This window comes from Scyliorhinus canicula, chromosome 6, assembly GCF_902713615.1.
Source record: "Scyliorhinus canicula chromosome 6, sScyCan1.1, whole genome shotgun sequence".
Taxonomy (NCBI): domain Eukaryota; kingdom Metazoa; phylum Chordata; class Chondrichthyes; order Carcharhiniformes; family Scyliorhinidae; genus Scyliorhinus; species Scyliorhinus canicula.
In genome coordinates, this window is record NC_052151.1 from 127,639,128 (window position 1) to 127,660,334 (window position 21,207).

Genomic DNA, 21,207 nt, shown 5'->3' on the forward strand with positions numbered 1-21,207 from the left:
CCTCAGTGAGATTAACTAGTCAGCAGGCGTCTGTATCTCTCATTGGGGAGCATCTCAGAGTTGAAGATCCATAACTGGCGGAGGAAGTACTGGGCACTCAGGGGCATACCGGACGGCCCAGGACTCGGCTGAGCTACTGGGTCCAGTCATCTCAGAGCTTCTACAACAACAAAGGCAGAGTCACGAGCATCAGGAAGGGTGGACTCCTTCAGGGGCATTCTTCCTTCAACTGCACGCCGACCACAGGTATCCCCTCGCCTTCTGTCTGAGGAAATGGTGCCGTCACTCCAATGAAATGAGGACAAAAATGTGAGCGTGGCATCCGCAGTCGAGACTATGGCGCAGGAGCTGTAGTCCATGGTGGGGGATGTCCATTCCATGGTTCCTTCGTGGCTGAGGGCATGAGCTCCATGGCACAGGGCTTCAATTGTGTGGTGCAGGTACTGACAAGAATCCATGAGTGCCAGCACTGGGGGACTCTGCAGCTTTTGGATCTCACTCCAGCTGCTCCTGAAGGAGCCATGGATGAGCCCAGGGGCCTCTGAGCACCGGAAGGGAAGATGATTGGCAGGAGTGGATTGCGGAGCCTTCCACCCAGCAGACCCTGGGGGTGACCAGCCCATCTGACACTCCCCACCCTGTGAGCGACATACCTCCCGCTTGCTTACCGATGAGGGCAGCAATGCAACGCCTGTGCAGCCCGAAAGTAGGCCCAGATCCTCAAGATCTAGGCACCCCCCCTCCTCAAGATCATGTCAGACAACAGGGCATGGAAAGCAGAAAAAGACCACCTCAAACTCAGCTGTGGATCCTAGGGATACTGTTAAACGTAGCAGGAGGTTGAGGAAGTGTAAGAAACTATAGGCACCTAGTGGACAGGGGTGAACCTAGGCAGTAGTACAGAAACAAACATAGAACAAATAGGAGGAGGAGGAGGCCATTCGGCCCTTTAAGCCCGCTCTGCCTTCATTACGATCATGGCCGATCATTCAATTCAATAGCCTAATAACACTTCCCCCCATATCCTTTGATCCCCTTCGTTCGAAGTGCTATACCTAACTGTTTCTTGAAACCATACAATGATTTGGACTCAACTACTTCCTGTACAACGAATTCCACAGGCTCACCACTCTCTGGGTGAAGAAATTGCTTCTCATCTCTGTCCCCCTTTTCCTCAGACTGTGTCCCCTGGTTCTGGACACACCCAGCAAATACAATCCTAACTGACTCAATCTCTCATCATACGTCAGTCCGGCCATCCCAGGGATCAGTCTGGTAAACCTTCACTGCACTCCCTCTATAACTAGAACATCCTTCCTCAGATAAGGAGACCAAAAGTGCATTCAATATTCCAGATAAGTCATCATTATAATAGCGCACTTGTATTAGACATCACTTTGATCACCCATACAGATCCTCCACCCTGTCATTTCATTGCACATGCTCTGCAAACCCCCTGCGCACACTCGGCACTACATCCCTGTTGAGTGTGAGAATAGCAGCACTATGTCTCTTCTATCATCCACACTGATGATGCAGTAAAGACGGAGGTCCTTTCTCCTCCTTCTCTCCATGATGAGCCTCGACTCCCTCCTCGACCTCCTCCTTATCCGAGGAGATGTGGCACTCCTCCATGTCCTCCTGTTGCAGCTGCTCGCCCCACTGCAGTAGCAGGTTGTGGAGAGCGCAGCAGACCACTATGATACGGGACACCCTCTGGGGCACCTCCTGACCGAAACCCCAGCTTGAGCAGTCCAATCGGCTGCTCGACCAGCATGGCGTTGATGCATGATTCCCGTTGTAGCGAATATCAATGAGTGTTTGTGGCCTCTGCATTGGTGTCAGCAGCCACCTCCTGAGTGGGCCCACTTTGTCCCCAAGGAGCCATCCCTCCAGCCACTGCTCTCCCTCAAAAATGGTTGGGATTTGAGAGTGCTGCAAGATGTAACTATCCTGGACAAAGTGTTGGGAGCATGTCTACCTTGAACGTAAGGTGGAGAAATAAACCAGGGCTTCTGACCTCGGACGGGGCAGTAGCAGCTGAGAAATGATCACACACCAGCATGATGTTTATCGTGTGGCCACAGATGAGCTGGATGCTGAGGAAGTGGTACCCCTAGCGCTTCCTGAATGGTACTTCATGCTGCCTTGGAGACCACAGAGCCATGTGGGTGCAGTTGATGGCACCCTACACCGGAGGCATAGAACATTACAGCGCAGCACGGGCCCTTCGGCCTTCGATGTTGCGCCGACCTGTGAAACCACTCTAAAGCCCATCTATATAGAACATAGAACATAGCATGCCTTCCATGTGGGCAAAGGCTATGGCCCTGGTGTCCTGGCTCACCTGATTCTGATCTAAGTTGATGTACATGTGGGCCCTCACCCTCACAAAATGGCATCCATGACCTCCTTTAGGCACATGTACGCTACTGACCACATGACGCTATATGCCGCACGGGCCACCTGTGCAGTCCTGAAACGAGCTGCTGACACATAGGCTCAGCCGCAGTAACTTTCAGGGCCACAGGTAATGGGTGACCTCCTAGTCCATGTGGTGTGAACTCCCACATATCCTGGCACAGGTGGTCCATCATCCCCCGGGACAGACATAGTCTTCTCCGGCACTGGAGTTCTGACATCTGGAGATGGGAAGTTCGACGTCGGAGTCCCCTTGGCCTGGAGTCTCCTCCGATGCTCCGCCATCTGTGCTCTGCTCCCGGAAGAGCAATGGTCCCAGCCTCCCCTTCCTCAATGGGGCACTGTTCCTGGCCTCATGCAGCAGCACGTTGATTGCCACAATTGACTCATCAAAGAAGGGTCAAGAAGCAGGCGAGACACACTTGATTTGTGTGAAGACTGCAATGAGCATGTCAACTTCATCCTTAGAGGAAACGCTCATTCCTCCAGCTCACATAAACTGCGGATTAAACAAGCCATCTAACTGGAAAAGCCAGCCACCCAGAAACTAATCCCTGACAGCCTGGCTTCCATAATCAGTGGCCTTGAGCTTCCATACAGCTCATGCTCTCTGGTTTCACAGTGCAGCCTGAGTGTAGGGGTTCATCCTCACTGCACTCATCCACCCCGCGTGTGGGGGTCTTCAGCCACCACAAGGCTGGAAAACACACCTTGTCAGAGTCCCCACTCTGCCCACCTGACCCGAATGCTCACCTCCGATATCCTCTTCATTCTTGTTTTAATACAGCTGTTGTAAATCACACTGGCCATGCCACCACATTGGCGACCAATGAATATTCAGTGACTGGAGGGAGGGCTCACTCGTGATATTTAATGTATTAAAATGAGGTTCCCAGCCTTCCGTGGTGGATTTCTCATCATGCTGCCAGCGAGGGTTCTGGAAAATCAGAGGTTGCGATCTCATTGGGGAAAATCTCGTTTCCCGACTCTCTCAGAATTTTCCGCTCGCATCTCAGTTCCCACTGACGGCTGATACTGGTTCAAAATCTCCCCCAATAGCAATAAAGAACGCAGCAGTAAGGATAAATGTAGTGGGGCACAAGATCAAATTCCTCCTTTCCCAGCAGATGAGGTACAAATGAAGAATTTTTAAAAATAATAATTTTACAGGATCTGGACTTCACTGGCTAGGCCAGAATTTATTGCCTTTCCCAGTTGTCCTTCAGAAGGTGGTGGTGAGCTCTTTTCTTGAACCGCTGTAGTCCCGGACGGCACAGCGGTTATCACTGCTGCTTTACAGCGTTGAGTTCAATTCCAGCCTTGAGTGACTGTCTGCGAGGATTTCCTTTGGTGCTCTAGTTTCCTCCTACAGTCTAAAAATGCGCAGGTTAGGTGGAGTGGCCATAATAAATTGTGCCATAATGTCCAGGAATGTGGAGGTTAGGTTACGGGTATAGGGCAGAGTGGATCAATGCAGGCTCGATTAGCCAAATGGCCTCCTTCTGCAGTGTAGGAATTCTAGCATTCTATGTGGTGTAGTTACACCCACAAAGTTATTAGGAGAGAATTCCAGGATTCTGACCCAGTGACTGTGTAGGAATGGTGATGTATTTCCAAGTCAGGATGGGGAATGACTTGGAGGGGAACCTCCAGATGGTGGTGTTCCCATATATCTGCTGCCCTTGTCCTTCTAGATGGTAGTGGTTGTGTTTGGAAGGTGCTGTCTAAGAAACCCTGGTGAGTTCCAACAGTGTATCTTGTACACGTGGTTCGTTGGTGGTGGAGGATGTGAATGTTTGTGGAAGGAGGAGCAATCAAGCGGGCTACTTTGTCCTGGATGGTGTTGAGCTTTTTGAGTGTTGTTGGAGTTGTACTCATCCAGGCAAGTGGAGAATCATCCATTATACTACTGACTTGTGCCTTCCAGATGGCGCCCAGGCTTTAGTGGGTCAGGTGGTGAGTTACTCACCGCCTTTGACCTGCTTTGGTAGCCACAGTATTTATATTGGAAATCCAGTTCAATTTGTGGTTAATGGTAATCTCCAGAATGTTGATAGTGGGGATTCAGCAATAGGAATGCCATTGAATATCAAGTGGTGATGATTAAATTCTCTCTTGTTGGAGATGATCATTGCCTGGCACTTGTGTGGCATGACTGTTACTTGCCACTTGTCAGCCCAAGCCTGGTATTGTCCAGGTCTTGCTGCATTTGGACATGGACTGCTTCGTTATCTGAGGAGTTGCGAATGGTGCTGAACATTGTGCAGTCATCTGTGCTCACCCCATTTCTGACCTTATGATGGAAGGAAGGTCATTGACAAAGCAATTGAAGATGGTTGGGCCCAGGACACTACCCTGAGGAACTTCTGCAGTGTTGTCCTGGAGCTGAGATCATTTACCTCCAACCACCACAACCATCTTCCTTTGTGCCAGGTATGACCCCAGCCAATAGAGAGTTTTCCCCCCTGATTCCCATTGACTCCAGTTTAGCTGGGGCTCCTTGATGCCATATTCGGTCAAATGCTGCCTTGATGTCAAGGGCAGTAGCTCTCACCTCACCTCTAGCATACAGTTCTTTTGTTCATGTTTGAATCAAGGCTGCAATGAGATCAGGAGATGAGTGACCCTGGCAGAACCCAAACTGAGCGTCTTTGAGCAGGTTATTGCTGAGTAAGTGCCGCTTGATAGCACTGTTGATCAAGAGTAGACTGATGGGGCAATAATTGGCCGGGTTTGATTTATCGTGTCTCTTGTGCACAGGACATACCTGGCAATTTTCCACATTGCTAGGTAGATGCCAGTGTTGCAGCTGTACTGGAACAGCTTGGCAAGTGTGCGGCAAGCTCTAGAACACAAGTCTTCAGCACAATTGCCGAATATTGTCAGGGCCCATATCCTTTGCAGCATCCAGTGCCTTCAGCCATTTCGTGATATCTCGTGGAGTGAATCAAATTAGCTGAAGACTGACATCTATGATGCTGGGGACCTCCGGAGGAGACCGAGATGGATCATCCACTTTGCATTTCTGGCTGAAGATCGTTGTGAATGCTTCAGCCTTATCTTTTGCACTGATGTTTCTGGGCTCCACAATTATTGAGGTTGGGATATTTGTGGAGCCTCCTCCTCCAGCAAGTTGTTTAATTGTCCACCACCATTCACGGCTGGATTTGGCAGGACTGCAGAGCATGAATCTAATGAGTTTATTGTGGAATCACTTAGCTCTGTCTATTACTTGCTGCTTATGCTGTTTTGCACTTAAGTAGGCCTGTATTGTAGCTTCACCAGGTTGACACCTGATTTTTCGATCTGCTTGGTGCTGTTCCTGGCATGTCCACCTGCACTCTTCATTAAACCAGGGTTGTTCTCCTGGCTTTGTGGTAATGGTAGAGTGGGAGATATGCGGGTTCGGGAAGTTGCTTACAATTTTGCTGCTGCAGATGGCCCCCAGCACCTCCACCTCACAGATGCCCAGTCTTGAGTTGCTAGATCTGTTTAAATCCTATCTGATTTAACACAGTGGTATCTCCACACATGATGGAAGGTATCCTCAATGTGAAGACGGGACTCTGTCTCCATAAGGATTATGCGGTGGTCACTCCTACCAATACTGTCATAGGCAGATGCATCTGTGGCAGGCAGGTTGGTGAGAGCGAGGTCAGGTATGTCTTTCCCCTTAGTGGTTCCCTCACCACCTGTCGCAGTCCCAGTCTAGCAACTATGTCCTTTAAGATCCAGCCAGCTTGGTCTGTGGTGGTACTACAGAGCCACTCTTGTTGACAGACATTGCACTCTTGCCACCCTCAGTCCTTCCTCCAAGTGGTATTCATCATGGAGGAGTACTGATTCATCAGACGGAGGGGTTATGATACGTGATAAGCAGCAGGAATTTCCCTTGCTCAGGTTTGACCTGGTGCCATGAGACTTCATGGGGTCCAGAATGGATTTTGAGGATTCCCAGGGCAACTCCCTCCCTACTGAATACCACTGTGCTGTCACCTCTGCTGGGCCAGACCTACCCAGGAATTGTGATGGTGGCGTCCTAGATACCACCATCACTAAAGTGAAAAATGAGCATGAAGACGGGATGGGCGAAAGGTCAGCCTCTGTGATCCAGCACTTTTCCCAGTTGCAAAGAAACCCTAAAAATGCCCTCTAGCCCTCACCCCTTTACACCACCTCACCCCACACACTCCCAATGCCCCATCCTTGACTGAAGTTAGTTACACTTTAAAATATGCAGCTAAATGGGTGCGGAGGCAGATGTTGTAGCCTTCGCCTCGTTGATCGCCCGAAGGCGGATCCTTCTGGGATGGAGAGCAGCCTCTCCACCCTGTGCCCTGGCGTGGCGGGGGGACCTGTTGGAATTCTTAACGCTTGAAAAGGTCAAATTTGAACTGAGGGGTAGGATGGAGGGGTTCTACAATTCATGGGCGTTATTCATTATGCACTTTCGAGAATTGGATCACATCGAACATGGGAGCTGGGAGGGTTGGGGGGGGTGGGGGTGGGGGGGACTGTATGTGTTAATGGTGATTATGGGTGATTCCTGATTCCTTTTTGTCATTTGTTTGTGTTAACATGTAGGCCAATGTTTGGGGTTTTATCGTTGTTATTGATATGGGGATTGACATTACATTTGTTACTGATTATTGTCTATTGTTGGGTATAAATTTGGCAGAAAATGTCAAAAAGGAGAATTAAAAAATATTTTAAAAAATAAAATGTGCTGCCTTCCCCCTCCCTCTTCCCCTGCGGAAATGGCAGATGCTGGGCGTTGGGGCAGGACTTCTGGAAGCAGACCTCTGCCACTGTTTTGGAGAAGTTGGAGACCATTGTTGCGCAAATTGAGGCCGAAGTGTTTTAAAATATGTATATTTTAAAAATATCTTCATTATGTGCATCTTTATTACCTTAGTCCTATAATGTTTGAACCAAACACTTATTTCACTAAAATTAAAAGTGAAGGGATTCAGAGGGATTTATTTACTGGTTTGCTGTACTACTTCAATATAATTGGCCACCTATCCCGCTTGATAACATTCTGACGTTCCACCTGATGGAAATGGATGTGAGGAAAGGGGAAATCCATGCTGCAGAGACCTTTCTTCGAGGTCAGTGGCAAGCAATGGTTTTCCACTGACCACAAAATCCACTCTGATCGATTTTGTTCTACCCACCCGCATTGAAATATTTGTATTCTTTAGTGTCAATGCGGCCATCTTTTTTTTTTACAAGAGACGAAATCCGTTTAAAATTCATAAAGATAAATTTCTTACTGTCAGCTCCATTTCATCATTTTCATTTCTTGCCACAAATGGCCACCAGCCTTTCACCCTTTTCTGTTTAAAAATAGAGACCATGGGAAAAGCAGCTTCATCCGTCGCCATTTCAATTGTGCACAGCTTGGCAGTTTTTGCTCCACGTGTAAACCTGTTCAGATCCAATTCAATCGCCCCTGCCAGGAAAATGAACAGTGACAGAAGTAACAGCCATGTTAAGGAAAATTACCTAGCTAAAAGAGTACCTCTTTTTAAACAGTATAAGTAACGTTGTTGAATTACTTTGTGGAGAACATTACCAGGTTTCTGGTGGGCCAAGACTGTCAATCTTAAGCAGTTTCTGAAGGCTGAGATTTTTTTTCTCCTGCCACTGAGCCATAGAAATGAGGCACCAACTTGTCATAAATAGTGACTTTAGTTAAAGGAGCCAAGCAGCAACTGAGCATGTGGCAAATGCAGGACTATTCCAGAGTATGGACTACTGGCTGATGGCTGTTAGGAAAAACCTTACAGTGGCAACTGATTTTTCAAAGCCATTTAAACACCCAAGACGCTTAAAGCCACCAAAAAAGCACAACACCGTCTATACTTCCTCAGGAAACTAAGGAAATTCGGCATGTCCACATTAACCCTTACCAACTTTTACAGATGCACCATAGAAAGCATCCTATCGGGCTGCATCATGCCTGGCATGGCAATTGCTCAGCCCAAAACCGCAAGAAATTTCAGAGAGTTATGAACACAGCCCTTTCCGTCACACAAACCTGCCTTCCATCCATTGACTCTATCTGCACCTCCCGCTACCTGGGGAAAGCGGGCAGCATAATCAAAGACCTCTCCCACTCGGCCTACTCACTTTTCCAACTTCTTCCATCGGGCAGGGGATATGAAAGTCTGAGAACACTGACAAACAGACACAAAAACAGCTTCTTCCCCACTGTCACCAGACTTCTAAACGACCCTCTTATGGACTGACCTGAATAACACTACGCCCCTCTCTGCTTCACCCAATGCCAGTGTTATATAGTTACATTGTGTACCTTGTGTTGCCCTATTATGTATTTTCTTTTGTTTCCTTTAATAATCTGTTGAGCTGATAGCAGAAAAATACTTTTCACTATACCTTGGTACACATGACAATAAACAAATCCAATCTAATCCAAATCAATTTTGAAGCAAAATCTCATTGATGTAAAGGAGGGAACTATGTATCACAATGACAAACAGTGTTTAGAAACCTGGTAAAGTAGCTACAATATTTTTGCAGCATCAGCAACTAATGTTTTCTACTCCAGTCTCCAGTCACCCCACCCAGTCAAACAGGCTGATTTGTCCCACCTCCAACAGTCTCAGAACTAAAGTATTCAAATAAAATGAAAACATACACTTTTATCTTCAGTGATTTTTCAGGATATTCTTGGAGGCTTGTCAACCCTATGTACAGTGTTAATGTAGCAGGTTGAGGGTATGATCTTCCTGTTCCTGATGTTAAGATTCTGGATACCCTGGCACTCAAGCACTGTAAAATGTAGCCATGATTAGGGCTTCAGCGTAAACCTACTACTATACTTCTGTTCACCGGGCATAGGAAAAACTACAACAGTGTACAATGTTCATCTGATTGCACTCAGATTAAATTCTGCCCCTTGCCATGCTTCCATTCCTCATCAAATCTGTTTTACGATCATGGTTCCCTATCCAGGGGAGATGGAACCATCTGCAACAACCCCAGTGCCACACTGGTTGGCCTAACTCTGCACAGGCCAGAGATGAACACTGGCAGCTTCAAGACCTTCATTGGTTCGATACTGCACTGCATGCAGCATTTTGCTTGTTAAGAAACCTAACTGAGACAAGGGCCTATTTTGAAAATAAATAATTTTGATGTTCAATAAAACAGAAAAGGCAACGGGATAAAATAAGAAACAATGATGACGTGACACAAAGGTGGGCTTTAAAAGCCTCAAGTTGTAAGATTGGAAGTGAAGACGGGATACAAGTTCCATACTTTTGAACTGCTGAGAATTGCGATTGGGCGGACAATTGCGCATCAGCCGAAAATAGAGGTGAGCGGAACGCCCAATGGAATGCTATGCTTGATAGCGCGTGAATGTGTTCCACGTCGTGCACAGGCGTGGGCATGTAAATTGTACAGTAACGTCCATCAGAATATGACTATCCTGACCCGGTAATCTCCAGCCTTCCGCCATGTTCCACCTCTGCCAAGCGGAAGTGACAGCGGTGCGGTTCACCTGTCGTATTTAAAATTGGGAAATGGGCACCGTGACTGATAAGGCAAGCTACCAAAGGCGCAATGGTGGACTGCCAGTTGTGCCGCTGGTGAGAGGAGCCTCTGATGGGGGCAGCCAGGAGATGGGCCGCGGGGTTGGGGAGTCCACCTGGGACTGAGGTGTCAGGGCACAGACTGCATTGCCGCGGCCTGTGCACCCCATTGACTGCTCACAGTTTCCCATAGATGTGTAGAGTGTCATCGACAGTATGGGTGCCTCCCCCCCCGCAAACCAAGGCACTCCCCTAGGAGCCCACAGACCCCCTCTGACCCATCAACAGGATGGGAATGGCCCAGCAGGTGTTGGCACTCCCTAGTGCCCCCATCCGAGGCGATGCCCCACTGCAGGGCAGCAAGCGAGCCGTGGAGTGTGCCTTGACCGATGTAACATGGGCATCAGCACCCTCCCTGGCAAGGTGCCACTCACAGGGCAGACGACATTCTCAGTTATACCCTTAGCTATCTCACCGCACAGGGCCACCGGCTGTCACCAAGCATTGTCTGCCTACTTCGCGCCAGCCCCCTTCCCTCTTGCCCTCAGAAAACCAGACACAACCGGTGCACCGCACAAAGGACCCACAGCACACTGCAACTACAGTTCCAGCAAGTGCCAATACCCTGGCCAAGCTCCACTCCACCCTGTCTGCATGCATGCCACCAAGCATGGCGCCAGTCAGTGGCACACTGTGTCCACCTGCCACCCCCACCCAACAACCTGGCACCACCCTGCTGGTGGGGTATCGCACAGCTTACAGCAGGACAAGGGCCACAGAGCGTACCGTTGGCATAGGTAGTGCAAGCCACTGGTACCCCTGCTGGCAGGGATAGGTTGTGGGGTCAGAGGCTCTCCGGTGCCAGGCACTGGTGGGGCCAGGGGTGTGGTGGGGAGGGCAAAATATAGCGGGAACGGCCAGGGGTGTGGTGGGAAATGGAGGGGTAGGGGACATGCGTGGGAAGGGACCGCAATGCAGGACTACCGTGCAGCCTGTTGGACGTGGTTGGGAATGGGTACTCACTATGCTAACATGTCTGCCCTTTACCCCCTACAGAAAATTGAGTTTGGTATCAAGCCAGGAGTGGTTGGTATCTGCCAGTCGCCGTTGCCCTTGCGGATGCACTGAGGCTGCATGAGCAGGAGCTGCTGAGGGGCCCTCCCTGACACACAGCTCTCCACACCTCATCCCTGCAGAACAGGAGCCTGCTTCAGAGGAGCAGGAGCCAGGCGGTGATGATGCCCAAATGGTTGAGGAGGAGGTGGGACAGAAGCGTCAGATCAGGTCTCGAGTGTATCGACAATGCCCATCATATGAGGAACTGCCTTATTGAGTTTGCCTGATGACTGTGGCTGAGCAGGGTGATTGAGAGACAACTGTGCCAATCATGGTGCATCTGAAACCGTAGGGGTATGGGGGAGGGCATCCTCTCCCAGTGGCCACCAAGGTACGGTCGCCCTGAACTTCTTTGAAATGGGGTCCTTCCAGGTGCTGAGTTGGGACATGTCTGGGATCTATCAAACCTCCAAGCACAGGTGCATCCGCGCTGTTACGGAAGCCCCGTATGTCTGGAAGATGCAATACATCCACCTGGATATGGACCGAGCCCACCAACTGCCCAGGCAGCGGGATCTACCACCATCGCTGGGATGCCCCAGGTCCAGGGGGTGATCAACAATACTCATGTCCCCCTACGGGCTCTGCTGCATGAAGGGGTGCCCTTCACAAACCGGAAAGCATTCCACTCACTCAATGTGCAGTTGCTGTGTGACCATTAGCACATCATGCATGTCTGCGGCCAATACCCGGGCAGCGTGCACTGCCTCTTCCTCTTCGTGCTATCGATGATGCCCAACACATTGGAGGCACTCTCCCTGGTGAGGGGTTGGTTCCTGGGCGACAGGGGTTATCTGCTGTGGTCATGGCTGATGACACCTATCCGGAGGCCACAGGCCAAAGCAGAGAACCACTACAATGATGCCCAGGTTGCAACCAGAGGTGTGAGCGAGCAGTACATTGGCATCTTGAAGATGCGGTTCAGGTGTCTGGACTGCTCTGGAGGGGCCCTCCAGTGCAATCGTAGTCATTTCCCCTGTCGTGGTGGCCTCCTGCATCCTCCACAACATTGCACAGCGGAGGAGTGACGCTGTAAGAGGAGGAGGAACGTCAGGCCTAATCCGACGAGGAGGATGTGGAGGAGGGCCAGTATATGGGCCCGGGGCAGCCACAGAAGGCCGCACAATGTGTGAGCTAGGGCTGGTGAGCACGAGACAATCTTATTGCCTCCAGGTTCGCCGATTAGGGGACCTGTCCACCAGCAGCCCGAATGACCCATCCCCCGCCGCACACACCAATTCTCCCCCCAAACCCGGCCAACCAACCTCTCCCCTGTCTCCCTGCTCCCTGTACTCCCCCCCCCCCCCCCCCCCCCCCCCCCCCCCCCCCCCACCCCACCGAACCCACACCTCTCCACTCTGTGCTTCCCACCTACTTCATTACAGGGTGCTGACCCTGGGTTGACAACATCAGTGGGGCCTGGCCAACAGGATGGAGGATTATGACAAACCTCTCAGCGATGAGCTCTGGTGCTCCCCATTGTTTGACAAGATCTGACTCCTGCCCACGGTAGCACTTTCCACCATCCACCCGGGTGATTCCTGCATGCGTAATGGCCATTCCACCGGGGCGGTGTGCCCTAACACTCCTTTGATGGGTCCCCCAGGCGGTATATCAGAAGCGGAGGTAACCTGCTGCATTTCTCACCCTGTGACCTGGGTTCCTTTGGCAGCTATCCGCTGGAGTGACTGGGCCCATCCTGGGTGTCACAGGTGGCATGGTGCCACCTTGTTCTGCCCGTTACCCATTGGATTCACCAGGGACAGGTGGCAGGGATTCTGTGGTGCTGCGTCTCTGTGGCACGTCTCCCGCGGGAGTCACCAGCATGGGCCCCATCACCTCCTCCTCTCTCGGGTGCGAGCTTCAGGGCCTCTGCCGTCACCTGCCACGGCCAGTCCTTGTGTGCCACTCTCGTTTCTATCAGAGTCTCAATGCTCGTGTTCGTGGAGCACAGGGACAGGGCCACCTCCCTCTTGGACTGTGCCACCTCCTTCTGGGACTGTGCCACGTCTCTCTGGGACAGTATCAAGTCTCTCTGGGACCATGGCACATCACTCAGGGACTGAGCCAGGTCCCTCTGTGACTGTCTCAGGTTAGCCAGTGCCAGGTCAATACCCCCGGCACCAGCAGTCATGACCAGTTGTGACTGGGTCAAGCTCTGGAGCGCTGTTGCAATGCCAGGTGGCTCTGGCACATGGCTACCTGTGACAGGACAGACTTGTCCTGTCCCTCGACCACTGCATGCACAAAATGCCACAGGACATCTTGACCCATGGCCTCTATCTTTGCATCCAAGGCCTTCACTGCGGACTCCACCCGTGTGGTGTTGGCTTAGGTGGCACACATTGTTGGCACCGCCCCCTGCCCCTGCAGGCGGTTGGAGTCCTCCAGCTGCACCTGCAGGTGCTGGATAGTAGTCCCCAGCTCTACACCTGCATCTCCAGCATTGATGGGACCGCTTTTTTCAAAAGCCTGAGACCTGTCTGGATGGTAGCTAGACCCTGGGGTCAGGCCGCCCTCCGACCAACCGCCCCCACCTTATGTACCGCTGCATGTGTGTCATGTGCGTCAGATAGTGCCACAGGAGCCTCTTCACTAAAGTGCCCAGTCGAGGTTAGAGTTTCTGTTTTATGGTGGAGGGTGCTGGTGATAGCAATGACGAGAATATGGTGTCGTCCCTGGACTTGTGCTCCGGGGTGTCTCAGGGATGTGGCAGGGCCGAAGGACCCCTGTCTTGTTGCCAGGTGATCCTGCAAGACATAACAAAAGATGAATGGTTAGATCATGAGTAGGTGTGGTTTGGGGAAGGGAGGGATGCCACATGCAGCGGTATCTGCAGGGATACCGCATTCTGTTGGGGGCTCATTGCCACCCAACGTCTGCCTCAGCGACTGCCCACGTTCCAACCCTGCTGACAGGTCCAACACCTTCTGCTTTACTGCGGTGAGGGGCTGCAGGTCCAGTGCGCCACCCCCACCCAGGGTCTTCCCCCGCTTCCTGCAGTTGTGGGCCGCCCTCTCCTGGGGTGACATAATGCACAGTGTGAGACACTTGGACACGGGCAGCACAGGTGGTTCGCGGCCACTGGCCTGTGTGTACGGGGCACCTGGCCATGACGGATGGCATGGGTGTTGACATGCGGTGTGGGGTGGGGTGCAAGCATCCTGCCGGCGGCTGGGGTTCGATTGCCCTCTAGAAAGGGGGAGGGGTGGTGGGGTGCGTAGAAGTGTGTGGGACGAGGGTTGGTGCCAGGGGCACTGGTGTAGTGCCTCACCCTGGCTGGCCTGGGGGGGGATTGCCCATCCGCACCCAGCACTACCTACCAGTCTGCCTGGTACGGGCCACAGTAGGGGCTTGTGTCAGGGACTGGTGGTGGCGACTCACCCTGGCTGCCCTGAGGAGTTTGTGCAGCCTCTTTTGGCACTGCTACCCAGTCCTGGAGGTGGGGCCCATGGCGTTCGTGGGCTCTGCTACCTGTGCTCAGGCCCCGTTGACATCTGCGTGTGACAGCCTCCACCCCACCCCGGCGAATAGGGCGTCGCGCCTCTCCTCCATGCCATCCAGCAATGTCTCCAGCTCTGCATCGGCGAATCTTGGGGCTGCTCTCCAGGGTGGCATCTTCCATGGTGGAATAAAATTGTGTGGGGAGTGGAATGCTTATCCGCAGCTCCAGCTTGTCGGGCTCCCCAGTGTCAATCTCGACCACAGAGAATCTGACACCGGCGTGTGTTGGAATTGCACTAGTTCCTCATGGCACTGGTGCTGTCCCATTAGCATGTCCTGAGTTGCTCCAGGACCCACGCTACTATTGGGGCCATAGAATGCCCACGATTCGAACCCGGCATCAGCATTTTAGTCTCTGAAATGGAGAATACAGCCCTATGATCTTGTCATTCCCCCTTCTCCAATTTTTCTCATGTTCCAGCTTCCTGGGTGTGGAATTTCACCTGAATTCACCGAGTCACCCATCCTAACAGTAAAGAGATCTAGAAACCTCAGAAAGATGATAAAACCTGAAGGATCAAAATTCTAGACTTGCAGTTATGACAGACAAATGGGAGAACTCACGCAAAAACCTCACTTGCACCCAGTATATTTTAATCAAGTAATTGAAAAGAAAATGAACCTGAATCTTTAATCTCAAATTACATTCTTGCTTTTATGTTGTGGTTGAATTGAAGGTTAAAACTTTTTGAAGCAAACCAAACTCAATGTAGAGAAAAACCTGCAAAAAAGGCTGATTTTTTAAAACCATCCAACAAGTGCACTTAACAGAGGAAAACTGTCCCAAATGACTTCAAAGAGAAGCACGGAAAAAGAAACCAGTTGCTGAGCCAGAGAAAATCATGGGAAAGGATGAACAGAAGTTTGGTTGAAGAGGTACGTTTTTTTTTCCCGTAAAAGGATTTTTAAAGAGGAAAAAGATGTTGGAAAGGCCCAAGTATTCAGAGAGGATGGGGTGCTGATGGATGTCACTTGCGAATCAAAAAGTGGGATGGAGTAGAGAATTCAGGGGGTTTTACAAGGCTGGAAGAAATTAGGAGGGGCAAAGCCATGAATGGATTTAAACACAAGGGTGTGAATTTTAACTTGGAAATGTTGGAGGACCAAGAGTCAATGTAGATCAATGAGGATAGGAGTGATGGGCATCAGGGTTTGGTGCAGGATAAGGTACAGGTAACAACGTTTCACAAGGGCTGAATTACAGAGGGTGGAAGTATGTGTCTAATTTGAAACAGTGTTTAGCGTATCCTGATCGATTATAGGTGGGTATCATTGATGTCAATCTAAAATGCCATCTCAGGGAAGGAGGCCAATTGATTATTTCCCCTCAACCTGTGGAAATAAGGAGAAAAGATATTCTGAATGATGAACATACATTCAGATTAGCCATCCAAAGAAGGCCCTGGATTTAAAAATCCTGGATTTAATGCCTCAGTAGAAACTAGATTGAAACATACCGAGGAAATCGTCAGCTGAGAAGTGGTCAGCATCCCACACTTGCAGAGTTAGACGAGCTGGAATCTTGTACTCTGTCTCATCCCAGGAAAACATGGACTCCTTCTTGGAGATGACAATCTTCTCCTCAGCCATCAAGTAATCGAAGGGGAAGATAAACCGCCAGTTGAAATTGCCTTCACCAGTCAGGGAGTGATAATGTACATCAGTGTCCTGCTTGTCCTCCTGCTGCCCTTTCAGCCAGCTACAAGAGACACCCAAATAACCGTAATACATGTAAGCAGAGAAATTATTGCATTAACTGTTCCTTGAAAAGAAAATAGAAACTGGTTGTCTGCAAGTTTCCTTCAGGAGATTTTGCATTTGCACTGTTTATTAGAAAGAATAGTCCAAATTATGATGGGTCCTAATTGGAGTAACTTGTTCAATTTTGTACATGGATATGCATGACAACCTTTAGCTGCCCTGAATGCTGGATTAGGAGATTTTTAAAATGTGCGCTGTAATGGTTTAGCACAGTGGGCTAAAGTGCTGGCTTGTAATGCAGAACATGCCAGCAGCATGGGTTCAATTCCCGTACCAGCCTCCCCGAATGGTGCCGGAATGTGGCGACTAGGGGCTTTTCACAGTAACTTCATTGAAGCTGACTTGTGACAATAAGTGATTATTATTATTATTATTATTAATGATTGTGCAAATTAGGTTTTGATGAGCGTGTGTGACTTGGAGGGGAAATTGAACCCTACCGTTATCCCTGTATTCCGCATTCATATTTGCCCTTCCAAAATGGACAACCTCACACTTGTCAGGGTTAAACTCCATCTGCCACTTCTCAGCCCAGCTCTGCATCCTATCTATGTCTCTTTGCAGCCGACAACAGCCCTCCTCACTATCCACAACTTCACCAATCTTCGTATCATCTGCAAATTTACTGACCCACCCTTCAACTCCCTCATCCAAGTCATTAATGAAAATCACAAACAGCAGAGGACCCAGAACTGATCCCTGCAGTACGCCACTGGTAACTGGGCTCCAGGCTGAATATTTCCCATCCACCACCACTCTCTGACTTCTATCGGTTAGCCAGTTTGTTATCCAACTGGCCAAATTTCCCACTATCCCATGCCTCCTTACTTTCTGCATAAGCCTACAATGGGGAACCTTATCAAATGCCTTACTAAAATCCATGTCCACTACATCCACTGCTTTACCTTCATCCACATGCTTAGTCACCTCCTCAAAGAAGTCAATAAGACTTGTAAGGCAAGACTACCCCTCAGAAATCTGTGCTGACTATCCCTAATCAAGCAGTGTCTTTCCAGATGCTCAGAATCCTATCCCTCAGTACCCTTTCCATTACTTTGCCTACCACCGAAGTAAGACTAACTGGCCTGTAATTCCCAGGGTTATCCCTATTCCCTTTTTAGAACAGGGGCACAACATTCGCCACTCTCCAATCCCCTGGTACCACCCCTGTTGACAGTGAGGACGAAAAGATAATTGCCAACGGCTCTGCAATTTCATTTCTTGCTTCCCATAGAATCCTTGGATATATCCCGTCAGGCCCGGGAGACTTGTCTATCCTCAAGTTTTTCAAAATGCCCAACACATCTTCCTTCCTAACAAGTATCTCCTCGAGCTTACCAGTCTGTTTCACACTGTCCTCTCCAACAATATGGCCCCTCTCGTTTGTAAATACTGAAGAAAAGTACTCGTTCAAGACCTCTCCTATCTCTTCAGACTCAATACACAATCTCCCGCTACTGTCCTTGATCGGACCCACCCTCGCTCTGGTCATTCTCATATTTCTCACATATGTGTAAAAGGCCTTGGGGTTTTCCTTGATCCTACCCGCCAAAGATTTTTCATGCCCTCTCTTAGTTCTCCTAATCCCTTTCTTCAGTTCCCTCCTGGCTATCTTGTATCCCTCCAGCGCCCTGTCTGAACCTTGTTTCTTCAGCCTTACATAAGTCTCCTTCTTCCTCTTTACAAGACATTCAACCTCTCTTGTCAACCATGGTTCCCTCACTCGACCATCTCTTCCCTGCCTGACAGGGGCATACATATCAAAGACACGCAGTACCTGTTCCTTGAACAAGTTCCACATTTCACTTGTGTCCTTCCCTGACAGCCTATGTTCCCAACTTATGCACTCCAATTCTTGTCTGACAGCATTGTATTTACCCTTCCCCCAATTGTAAACCTTGCCCTGTTGCACGTACCTATCCCTCTCCATTACTAAAGTGAAAGTCACAGAATTGTGATCACTACCTCCAAAATGCTCCCCCACTAACAAATCTATCACCTGCCCTGGTTCATTACCAAGTACCAAATCCAATATGGCCTCCCCTCTGGTCAGACAATCTACATACTGTGTTAGAAAAGCTTCCTGGACACACTGCACAAACATCACCCCATCCAAACTATTTGATCTAAAGAGTTTCCACTCAATATTTGGGAAGTTGAAGTCACCCATGACTACTACCCTGTGACTTCTGCACCTTTCCAAAAACTGTTTCCAAATCTGTTCCTCCACATCTCTGCTGCTATTGGGGCGCCTATAGAAAACTCCCAACAAGGTGACTGCTCCTTTCCTATTTCTGACTTCAACCCATACTACCTCAGTAGGCAGATCCTCCTCGAACTGCCTTTCTGCAGCTGTTATACTATCTCTAATTAACAATGCCACTCCACCCACCTCTTTTACCATCCTCCCTAATCTTGTTGAAACATCTATAACCAGGGAGCTCCAACAACCATTTCTGCCCCTCTTCTATCCAAGTTTCCGTGATGGCCACCACATCGTAGTCCCAAGTACCGATCCATGCCTTAAGTTCACCCACCTTATTCCTGATGCTTCTTGCGTTGAAGTATACACACTTCAACCCATCTCCTTCCCTGCAAGTACTCTCCTTTGTCAGTGTTACCTTCCCCACTGCATCACTACACGCTTTGGCGTCCTGAATATCGGCTTCCTTAGTTGCTGGACTACAAATCCGGTTCCCATTCCCCTGCCAAATTAGCTTAAACCCTCCCGAAGACTATTAGAAAACCTTCTCCCAGGATATTGGTGCCCCTCTGGTTCAGATGCAACCCGTCCTGCTTGTACAGGTCCCACCTTCCTCAGAATGCGCTCCAATTATCCAAATACCTGAAGCCCTCCCTCCTACACCATTCCTGCAGACACGTGTTCAACTGCACTCTCTCCCTATTCCTAGCCTCGCTATCACGTGGCACCGGCAACAAACCAGAGATGACAACTCTGTCTGTCCTGGCCTTTAACTTCCAGCCTAACTCCCTAAACTTGTTTATTACCTCCACACCCCTTTTCCTACCTACCTTTCCTATTCAGTATGATATATGAGCGAACATTGCCTTTAGGTTGTTTATGTCAGCCCACCCCACTAAGCTCTGTAAATGATTACTGCTAATCTAGTTCTCTCCATTGTTTGTACTTTGTTCTCCAGAGAGTACTCTGGCAAGAAGTGAAACGAATATCTGTTTCATAACAGGTGTTGTTGAGTTTGAATTCTAAGGATCTTTTCAACTTCACCAGCTACAGTGGGAGTTTTTTTTTATTGTTTGCTAATCTTCAAAGTAGAACAGAAGTTGTAGTGATTATAGCCACAGAAATCGCATTTTCTATTGCCGGGTGTGAAGTATCTTAGGCTAGGCTTGTCAGAAATTTATATTGCTCTGCTTTCTTGGCTGAGTTTAGGTTCTGGAAAACAAGAGGATTTGGACATAACCTACAAAAGACAGAGCAGCTCAGGTGATCAACAACGTGCTTTAAAGTAGAATGAGTAACTCTCGCTTTCCCATTACTCACTCTATTCAGAGGAATCATATCAGCTCCCAGATAGCTTTGGAGATATAAAGGAAAGTGATAGTGAAAGGCAACTTGGGATGTGGAAAATTCACCCTTCCAGCCAGCTAACTTATCAATACCAATTGTGGCTTGAAGTCATTCATTATAATTTATCGTAATGCACATAAACTGAAAATTGTACATTTAATTGTTGTAAAAATTATTCCAGAGATGTGGATGTTACTACCAGTCCAGCATTTATTCCCGGCCCCTAGCTTCTATTGAGGAGGTGGGGGTGAAGCTATTTTTTTGAACCGCTGCAGTCTATGTGGTGAAAGCAATTCCTTAGTGCCATTAGGAAGGAGCTCCCAGGATTTTTACTCAACAATGATGAAGAAACAGTGATAGAGATTTTTAGGAAATAATAATAATCTTTATTAGTGTCTCAAGTAGGCTTAAATTACACTGCAACAAAGTTACTGTGAAAATCCCCTAATCGCCACACTCCGGCGGCTGTTGGGTACACAGAGGGAGAATTCAGAATGTCCAATTCACCTAACAAGCACATCTTTGGGACTTGCGGGTCGAAACCCGAGTGTCCGGAGGAAACCCACACAGACACGGGGCGAACGAGTAGACCCAAGCTGGGAATCGAACCCAGATCCCTGGCGTTGTGAAGCAACAATGCTAACCACTGTGCTACCATGTGTTATAGTAACACTTACTTCTAGCATTCTGTTTAGTAATACTGAGAATTTATCAGTACTGTAAAATAAACTTTCCACATTCCTACTGGCAAAACTCATTAAGTTCTCAAATTCAGAACTGAAATAAAGATTTCACAGCAGTAGCCTTGTCTACAATCCAGCCTTCATGTTTAGGCTCATCCTTTGAGAACTCGATAATCATTGCTCATAGAGAACATACCCTACCCATACTTCTGTTCCAAAAATGGGCGTAATGATAATCATGATAATTCCAAAACATCATGATGTCTGACAGAGAGAAAAAATGGCTGAAAGGCTATGAACGAGAGTTTTATGATCATGTCATTATGAGTTTTGGAAAGGACAGCCAGTAATCACTCTCAGGGAGAACGGCGACACAGGCAGTAAAATCCAGAGAGAATTGGGAAACGCAATTCTCTCTGAAAAGATTGCATTTCCCGATTTTCCACACCCCTCGCTGGCCATGTCGCGAGGTTCACACCCTCAAAGGACAGGAATCTCATTTAAATGCATTATAATAAACATTATAATTATTAACAGGCCTCCCGCCACATGATTGCACCCTGACGTCAGCGAGGTTAACAGCAGCTTATTAAAACTGAGATTCAGTCCC

General features: G+C 49.0%; 1 protein-coding gene across 13 annotated transcripts in view; it reads right to left on the minus strand.

Moving 5' to 3' along the window:
• Positions 1-21,207, minus strand: part of otofa (otoferlin a) — a 500,940-nt gene that overhangs the window by 16,358 nt on the left and 463,375 nt on the right. For all 13 annotated transcript variants that reach the window (XM_038800135.1, XM_038800124.1, XM_038800129.1 and 10 more), the window contains 2 exons: positions 16,061-16,302; positions 7,698-7,876 (listed from right to left, as the gene is read on the minus strand). In XM_038800135.1, the coding sequence (XP_038656063.1) occupies positions 7,698-7,876; positions 16,061-16,302 (421 nt within the window). The remainder of the gene's footprint in view (positions 1-7,697; positions 7,877-16,060; positions 16,303-21,207) is intronic.